Source organism: Candoia aspera, chromosome 1 (genome assembly GCF_035149785.1).
Source record: "Candoia aspera isolate rCanAsp1 chromosome 1, rCanAsp1.hap2, whole genome shotgun sequence".
Lineage (NCBI taxonomy): Eukaryota > Metazoa > Chordata > Lepidosauria > Squamata > Boidae > Candoia > Candoia aspera.
In genome coordinates this window covers 314,151,581-314,161,521 of record NC_086153.1, presented here as the reverse complement: position 1 = coordinate 314,161,521, position 9,941 = coordinate 314,151,581, and the positions used below count along the sequence as shown (strand labels likewise).

Here is a 9,941-nt window from a genome sequence, read left to right as displayed (position 1 = left end):
ATACTTATTCCAAAACTGTTATATTGTGTATACAGGTAAATTAGAACTGAAATCATAGCTGCAGTTTACTTCAACTTACACCAGCAGCTGTAAGATTTTGCTTATTGTTTGTTGGACTGCAGCCTTCTGGGTGAAAAAACATTTGCTTCTATATGACAAATGCATCCTACCACTGGTCCTCATTCCTTTCCCATCCCAATTCCCTTACTCTTTAGGGATAAGCTAAGAGAAGATGAGATCACAGGAATTTTTAGAAGTTCATTTCTTCTGCTGCTTGATCCTGTGAATTAATTGCCATGTCCCTTTGAAAAGAATTAATCACCTAAATTCTAAAAAAAAACCAAAACGTTATCTGGTACTGTTAAGTTTTGTGCATGGAATCAGAATTGTGCCAGATGTTTCAGAGATAAAACTGGCATTCAAGAAAACGACTACATTTCATTTAATTTCCCAGTATGTGGTATTTTCTAACAGAATCCCAGAGGTGGTGGTGGTTGGGGTTTTTTAGGTCAATAAAATCTAAGAGTTTCTGTAAAAATTGTATAAAAATTGTTTTATTTTTATAGGATTTTAATGGTTATTATAGTTTTAATTTTATTGTAAACTGCCCAGAGTCCCTCTTTTGGGGGAGATGGGTGGTAGCAAAATTTGAATAAAATAAATAAATAAATAAATAATTGGCTCCTCATTCAAAACAAAGCCCTTGTTACAGACATTTCTGTGATTAATTCCTAGTCACATGAAACTGCTTCTATGTAAGAATGTTTTCCCATCCTAAGATCTGAACTGGCAATTTCAGCACATATGTCCTTCTTTATCTGGCGATAGAAGTAGGTTCCTTACAGGACAATCTGAAGCTAAACAGGAAATGTTCTTTAACAGCAAACGATCTGCTGGATCTCTGAGAGCTGATTTATTCTACGATCCTGGACTATTTCTAGGGATGTGGAAGTAGGTCTATACTTGCATGAGAAGTCAGAATCATGTACTCTGAATGAGTTAATCACAGTTTTGCAGATAGGAGGCATTCTGGGTTTCAGATACTTGTTAAGCTAATGATGATGCTGCCTCTACCACCACCGCCACCACCACCCTAACACCTTTTGGAGGAGGGAAGAAAGAGACATACTAATCTAAGTTAACATTTTAAGCAAAAAAACAGCGTTGCCCTCACCTTGAGCCCTCATATCTCCCGTTCCTCTCATATTCAGTTGGGAGCCTCAATGAAAACAATGCCGAAGCACAAAGAAAGCAGGAAAGAGAAGACAAATCTTACACTAGCACAAATAAGGTTGGCAGAACACTGCACAGTGACATCTCATTCAATTTAGTTGCAATTCACTGGTTGGGTTTAAACACTGAAATGATCAGTAAATTCAGGACACCAAGCATGTCTTTTTCTATATAAAATACATTGGGAAGCCTCAAGTATTTGCTGTTAGAGCTATTCTAGAAAGATTAGAAATGAATTGTAACCATGATGATCTTGAAAGACTTAGCTACTTGCAGAAGATGCTAGATAGGAAGGAAAAATAAATTAAAGCAATAAAAATTCATTTCAGTTTAAAATAAGCTAATAACCACCACCCTATATTTCTGTTTTATTCTTCCCAAGATTTCAAAAGCATTTCTTTGATACATAAATTGTCTAATTTTACATCCAATTTTATAATTGCTGTTCACAGTATCCACATTTTCAGGTAGAAATTTTATTACTCTGTAATCTCATCTACTTAGCATCCCTCTCCCTTACCTGTTAACAATAAACCTTTAAAGAAACAGAAATAATGCAAGACAGTTTGTCTCAATTCTTTCAGAAAGAGATGGAAAGAAAATTTGCACGAACTGGATGTGAAACAAGAATCTCAACTAACCTTCCATATTTTCTAATTAACACTGTTTTTTAATTTCTCTCTTTAAAATAAATTTCTGCCTACAGACAAAATTACTGTCAATGGATGGATCAATAGGTAACAGAATAACAGGGAAAAAGTCCTTTCTTTACACTGTTCACTCAGAGCTACCTATCATTTTTAGTACAGAATGAGATACTGAACTGAAAGCACACTGGCGATGCAAAGTCTTTACAAAGATCTTATCCAAACCCCTGACTGCAGTGTTGTCACAGCCTTGTGTGAAATTTTAGTTACCTTGATACAGAAAGTTTTACCTTAAACTTCAATATAAAATATAGTAGCAATAAAAATGTATTTGATTGGCTCAACATATTCAGGGAAATTGTACATGTATTCCTGGACAGGAAACATGTACTGTACAGTAGGCAGAGTCTAAATAATACTCTCTGGAGGCTAGCTGGCTGATAGATGAAAACAAAATTGATTGATGTGACAGTCTGAGTTATTTCACAAATCTGTGAAAACTACATTTATTTCTCTTTGCAGTTCAGTGCACTGTGTATTAAATCTACAAGGATTTTTTATTACTTCGTAATCTAAAACTCTACCTGAAGTCTAATTCTGCACAGCAATAAAATTTGATAGCATTCTATAGAACAATTCAAAGGCTAATTAATATTATAACATTAGAAGAACTGCTCTCTAATATAACGTAACAATAGTGATGGAACTTTTTCCATTAATTTCCATTGTGTCTTATACTGGAAGATAGTAAAAGAGAAATAAGAAATATAATCTTGGGCTATAATTCATTGTTTTGGGCACTGTGTTATGTAAGGACTCTCGTACTGGTAACGGTTGTAAATTTATTAATACAGCAATGCAAGATATATGCTAAACATTAGAAATTAAGCAGTGAACTCATATGATAAGAATGACCCAATAGGATTTTATAATTATTGCAAAATTGGTGTACAACAACAAAATCCAGATGGCCTTTATGTTGTCAATTAAGCTGTGACAACAATACAAGCAAAATATACTTAAATTAAAAATTTAAGTATCTTAACACAGAAACAAAAGTGCTTTTTAGATAGCCTTCTCTTAGTGACTTCAGCATTAAAATGGTTTCTACTGCTGTTCTGTTGCTTCTTTTAATAAAGATGTTTTAATAGATTATTATATTTTTATTTTGGGGGGTTACTGCTCTAAGGTTTTTTTTTTTAAAGAGTGCTAGAAAGTTATAAACAAACAAAACTGAAGTATGTCACTGGTTTCACGCTGTATTAACTAGGGAGTAAAATTTATTAGTTTCAACTTAAAACAAGTGTGCTTCCATTTGCTACTATTGGTGAAGCTGTATAAAACTACATTAAAAGACATACAAGGCTGTTATGATGCAGACACCACTGAGGAAATATATGGAAGACTACACAATTTAATTCAAAATAAATTATAATTGCATTTAAAATTGTTCTGCCTTAACTAATTTTACAGGAAGTAGCATTTTGTATGTGCAGGAATGCAACATTACATTTGTGTATATTTGCTTCAAAAACTGAAATGAAATGTCTCAAAGATCATATACTTTCATTCCAGAGTATTCAGAAAATCTATTGGCCTAATTAACTTAGGTGCTCTCATAGAAAAATAAAAACAGGCAACAGAAAACATGCTTTCACTTAAGGTTGACTTTGGATGTAATTGAAAATAGTGGAGAATATTGTTCTTACTAAGGACTCGAGCATTCACTTTGTGTGAAATGAGCAATGCCTGTGACTCCTGTGATGCCCAGTGATGACAACTTTCAATTATGTAACCCTTACAATATATTCTGGCCTACAGGGAAAAGAACTAAATTCAATCTATTTAACTCAAAACCTCAAGGACTGACAATGCAAACCCTTGCAAACTGACAACTTTATACGCAAAATAGCTCTATCAGTCTTAACTATTATTGAATAGTATTTGCCAATAGAATAGATTCTCCCTTCTTCCCCCAAATCTGCTCAGAAGAATTGAGTGACTATCTAGATCCAGGAGAGGGGAAATAAAGCTAAGGCAAGTCCTGTTACATAAGAAAACTCTGTTTATGTAATACTGAATGCAGTCCATATGAAAGTGGAGAAGCTCTCAGTGAGAAGAATGATATGAAAAATTCAAAGTAAAGCATATGAAGAGATACTGTGCAGATGAGTTTCAAAGGCCAGTTCTCAAACTTGCAGAACATTCAGACAAGCTCTGACAAGCTCTAATGCCCTTGCTGGCTGCAAACTGACAAGGGAGAAGTAGGAAGCAGTAGTCTTCGTTCCTCCTTCTTTTCTAATTAATATATTCATCAATATCAAGTAAGCAGCAGATACACCACCTTCCATTTTTAATCAACACACACACACATACACATTCTGAAAATCCTTGAGCTACTTAGAAGTGTCACTATCAATATTAATAATTTATGTGCAAATTAAAACATAGCTTCCAAATGTATTATGATTAGTAGAAATTTACAAGGTTCTGAAACTAAAATGTGAATGATAAAACAAGTACTGAGTTACTTACCTGTTACTTGTGTATTACTCGTTTAAATCAGTATCACCAAACATAATTCTCCAATCATAAGCATGCTAAGTGTATTAGTATAAAGAAAATTATTTTGGGTACTATTAAAGTAAGTAAAGCGCATGAAGGCATGCTTTGCATCTCATTTATTCAGGTGTCAAAGATCCACAGGGATTATCATTAGTTAATATGAGGTGTTTTTATTTTATTTTCTTGGGTTCATGAAAAGTATTTAGTTCTCAGCAGAAGGTTTAGTGTTGTTTCATTTTTTAAAAAAGAAAAATTAAGGCTAGAAAGCCAAATTCAGTGTTAATTGCAAGAGCTGGTTCTTAAAAATATGAATATATGAATAAAATCCTACCTTTTGATAAACCTGAATGACATGTTTCTAAAAGAAATTAAAGCCAAAATAATAATTAACAAATGGGTTATTATGAAATAAACTGAAAATCTATTCATTGTGTGAGACACAGAATGGTAAGACTAGCTGAATGAAATATGGAAACAGTTCAAATTCATTAATCAAATTAAAAGTAGTTATTGAAATGGATGGCCTGTGTTAAAAGAAATTCAACATTTTTCTTCTCTGTGTGCTCCTAGTACTTATCAATAATTGATCTAGCACCTCTTCTGAACAGCAGGGAATCATCTCATGTCACTTCTGCTTTCTGCATTTTATAATCGACCAAAGATCAAGACAATGTATACATTTGGATTACTGTAGACAGTATGTACATTTCTAGTTCTTTATGTTCTGGAAGAGAGTATGAAAACGGATATCAGCCCTCAGAAGGAGGCAGGTGGAAGATGGCTTGCTTCACCAACCCACAAATGCTCCGATTCCCTTAACAATGTTTTACCGGAATAGAAGATCGCACTAGGCATTGAAGAAGAAAAAGGTCACCAAAAGCTGGATGGAGAAAATTTTGACAAGTAGGGTGGGAACAGTTTCTGCCATTTTCTGTGAATTTTCTCTACATTCCCTGACCTTGAGAAAAATATCTGGGGACTGGGAGTGGTCAGGTGATTTAAAGAGGAGGGGTGATCAAATCATTTCTGTCTGCTTCTCCTTATAAGTGAGTAACTACATCTAAACCAGCATATTTTAAAGCACTGGGGACTTGGAAAAAAGAACGTATTTTCCCAGTTTATTTCCTCATTACATGACCTAAATCTACTACTTTTTTTCTATTTTCCAAGGACAGAATCACAAATATTTCACATAAGATAAACACCCATCTTTTTTTTAATGCTTTAAATGCCTAAACAACATTGTTGTAGGATATAAATACATAGACAAAGAATGATAATTTGGGGAAATATGTATGAATTATTCCAAGCATAAAATTACTACATTTTGGAGTAAAAGTTAAATGTTCGGTCAGCTGTATACATAGCTCTGATCACTTGCAGAAATAATGCACATATTACATCTTTGGTAACAAGATATGAAAAGTGCTACTTTCTGAATGTACATGTTTTAGGAATCAACTCTGAACACTGCAACATATATGTACATTATAAACAAGTTTCTACAAATATGACCAACTATCAAAAGGACTTTGCTTACAAAGTATGCCAGTAAATTATAGAACTACTTATGTATGACTCAAGAGTGTAAACATGGATTGAAATATTATACAGATAGGCAAGTACCATGCACACTTCAGGTTGTTTACAGACATTCTTTGAAAAATTCAGATACAATGGGAACTCACATTGTAAGTATTTGATCATTTTGGACTAGGGATGTACAACAATTCGCTGCTCAGGAACGAAACATTCCATTCCCAAATTCCTGAATTTTGTACATCCCTGTTTTGGACTAAAATGACTTCTAAAAAATAAAATCTCTGGTATTCAGTGAAAGAATTGAAACCAACTAGGTGGCCCAAAACATCATCCACAGGGCACTAAATTTTGTTACAGTACTCCATGTCCAAGTTCCCTGCTACCAGAGGGATAGGATTCTTTACACAGGGCCTCCCCTTTTTCATGAGTCGTAAGATTTGCATTGGCTACACAATGTGTGCAGTACAGACAAAGGATTAATATTGCATGAGTGGTTTAAACACTAAGCAGGCATAACTAAAGTGATCTAAGCAATGGTGGTACAGTAAAACTCTCTTACAGAAAAGAGCCGAGTGTTTGGAGATATTCAATGAAAAACCCAGGAAGTTCAGTTAATCAATATATATAAACTACTGCAAACATCCAAATTTTCAGTGCTTTTCCTGGTTTTGAGTCCCTTTACAGAGATGTTGAAGATAGAACCTGGTATCTTCTGCTTGCAAAACTTATCTTCTACAACTGAGGAATGGACCTTACCCATTTGCTTAATTAGTTGCATATTGGAATCTCTGTAACATGGGAGTTTTAGATGTGCAGCTCCCAGTAATCCATATTGTTCAAGGCAAAGATAAATGCCCATGAGAACAATCCTGTTCCTGACATATCTTACAAAATCTGCAACTGTAACTTTAAGTGAATGTAGACAAAAAGGTATAAAAGATGTTATGTTTGGAAATGTTACATTCTCAGATTTTCATTTTGAGGCTACAGCACCTATATTGTCCACCTTCTTCTGTCTCTACAAGTCTAAAGCACTGAACATTAACTTGGTCTCTAAAGCTAATTCTTTCTATCTGGTATGTGGCACATTCTGAGAAAAGTTTGTATAAGTAATGCTTTTCATTTTCTTGTTATATGCTACAGAGCTGAATCACAATAAAGTGAAACTACTAAATAAACTGCAAAGAGGCAACATTCCAGAAAAGCTGGCCGAAACAACGGTCTGTTGGTAAAATTTCCTAAGTTAAAACTTGGCATAACATATTTCCCATGCCTGTCTGCCTCCTAATCGTCCTAGTGGATTCATTCCCTTGAGCCAACATCAATATCCCAGCTTGGCAAATCCCCCTGGCCTGCCATCTGCCAATCTTCCTAGCACTTTCTCCTACCTCCCTTCAGCTACCAGTATTCTTTGCTTTTTCTTCTCCACTCTAAACACTTCTGCTCTAAACAACTGTTGCCTCTGTGCATGGACCAAAGTATCTGAAACGTGCGTATTTCAGTTCAATCATGGACCTCCCGAATCCAACTGATCCAAGCATGGAACATTTTCGACACTCCTATTCATTAAAATACTTTGCTCTACAGCAGATATTCTACACCACATTTCACACTTTTTAAAAGATGGGTCATTTTAACTGGCTTCTGCAAACTTCTACTGAACAGTTTTTTGAGGTTAGCTCAGCAAATACAACCCTCTTTGCAGGATGAGAACCTACTGTATTATCCAGTTTAGGGAAACATCTGTTTGAGAGAAAATGCAGGCAGCTATTACAAAGTAATGCTCCTGAACTTGATATATAATTTGCATACTTTTATGGTCAATATTTAACTTTTAAAAATAGTTACAGAATAAAGTAACTGACACATAAAAATGCAACATGTATATAGGTGTAATTCTTCAATTCTGAGAATTCCTGTGGTAATCATAACTTAGTTTGTGATTCTTTAAAAAATACATACCTTCTAGTCAGCTTTGAAGTCAATTTACTGAACAAGTTAGTGGAGCCCCTGCTTCGTGTCTGTGAGAGTGGTGTTGCCTCATGAGATAAACTAGGTGATGCCGGGGGTCCATTGTAGGTGGCAGTGCGCCTTTCTCTAAGCTGACCATGGAAAGTACTACGACTGGCGGTTCCTCTTGGGAATCGGATACGATCAGGTGTTGTTGCACTGCTGATACTGTGAGTTGAAGCAACTGGTGTCCTCTGATCAGGAATGGTGCTGGAATAAAATCACAGGGGTCTTAAACATTTCAACTGTATAAACTCAGTGGTTTACAAAGCTGTGTTTACAAACAGCATAATATACTACTATACCATAGCACAAAAAGATTTGTAGATTATAATATAGGAGAAGCGTTATTTCTGTATATAGTTATATTAAGTTTTACAACATAAAAATATATTAAAAGGCAAAATGGTAATTCAAAATCCATCTGTAGAGGAAAAAACAGGCTTTGTATAGATTTTAAGACTAAAAACAGAATGCAAAGAAGAAAAGTATTAAATGCAACTTCCTTCTTCAAAAAACAAACAAACTCTGATTTTCAAAGTATTTTTGTAGAAGAAAAACATATTAAAAACACTTTAAAATGTTAATTCTAGTATATTCCCAAAGCTGATTATAATGCAAGGCAAGATTGAAAGGATTTTTGGCAGTACCAAAGGGATAAAGAATACTTAAAATATTGATTAAGAAAGGATTATTCCACAAGGCAATTGTAAAAAGGACTGGGGAGGGGGGAGAGACAATGGATGCCAATTAGTTTGATATGAATGAAAGCATTTAGTATAGACACATGTAGTTATCTGTGCCATTCTTTACAGGAGGGAAAACGGTTTTCACATGCAGAGAGAGGCCAATATTGACAGTGTCACAGCCAAATATCAGGTATGTATTGGGGTGAGCTGCATATATGAGCATTTCAGTCAGCTCTTCAGTCAGAGCTGGATTCAGTCACAGGTGGAAAGAATACAATGAACCAGTGATAAACATGCAAGCTACTGAGTTGCAAAAAGCAAGCAAGCAAGCAAGCCCCTCACCCCCCAAATATCCTACATTATGGCCACAGGTTCATTCATAATCAAACTTACCAAGGCTTAACAGACCACAAGGGGGGTTGACTTACTTGCCAGCCATAACCCTTTTACTTCTTTATCCTGAACTGGACAGTGGCTAATATAGTTTGGTATTAGGAATGTGCAAACAATGAAAATGTGTTTTCTTTCATGCATAGAACACACACATTGTGGCTTGGAAGTCTGGCAAGACCATTCAGTTGGGGTTAAGGTTTTTACAGGGCAAGTAGGACCAAGCTCTGCATCTCACCTCCTCTTCCCTCCTCCTCCACATGATCTGGGATCCTGTTCCTCCTCTTTTTCCTGCTTCTTCCTTTTCTTTACCTCCACTTAGCCATGCACTGCCATTGCCGTCACTGCACTTTATTCCAGTGCAACATGCCCTACTAGCTAAGCAACCTTCCCATGACTTCTTTCTCCTTACTCTGCTTAGCTGTGTACCACCATTACACAGGCCCTTCCCTTTGGCTGATGCCTTATGCCTCTTCCACTTATCTTTTTAACAATTACACTACTATCAATCATCCCAACAATATACCTCGCCCTCATTCCTGCATTTGTCTGTCTGTATTCAAGCTGTCCATATGAATTCTGCATTCTTATTTATTTTCTACTTTTCTTCTGTTTTTGAGTTTGGATACTCTGCTAAGTAGTATCTTTTCTTTGAAATGCTGTTAAAAGTTCAAATCCTTTCCAATGAATTGGTACTTTAAATGTATTTTAATACTTTACATTCCAAAGTAACAAAGATCACCCTATCAACGGCACACTAATCAAGAACCATATATAATAGACAAAGGGCTATAAAGGAATTCGGATTCCTGCTGAATTCTTCTTGAGCAAAAATTGCAAGACTTCCTATCCATGATCATATTTT

At 35.2% G+C, this 9,941-nt stretch overlaps 1 protein-coding gene across 4 annotated transcripts in view; it reads right to left on the bottom strand.

Moving 5' to 3' along the window:
* Positions 1-9,941, bottom strand: part of MARK3 (microtubule affinity regulating kinase 3) — a 73,863-nt gene that overhangs the window by 3,635 nt on the left and 60,287 nt on the right. Inside the window, exons 15-17 of one of the 4 annotated variants that reach the window (XM_063290395.1) lie at positions 7,950-8,207; positions 4,777-4,803; positions 1,175-1,219 (exon numbers count right to left, since the gene is read on the bottom strand). In XM_063290395.1, coding sequence (XP_063146465.1) covers positions 1,175-1,219; positions 4,777-4,803; positions 7,950-8,207 — 330 coding nt within the window. The remainder of the gene's footprint in view (positions 1-1,174; positions 1,220-4,776; positions 4,804-7,949; positions 8,208-9,941) is intronic. The other 3 variants (XM_063290397.1, XM_063290396.1, XM_063290398.1) reach the window with 3 other exon arrangements.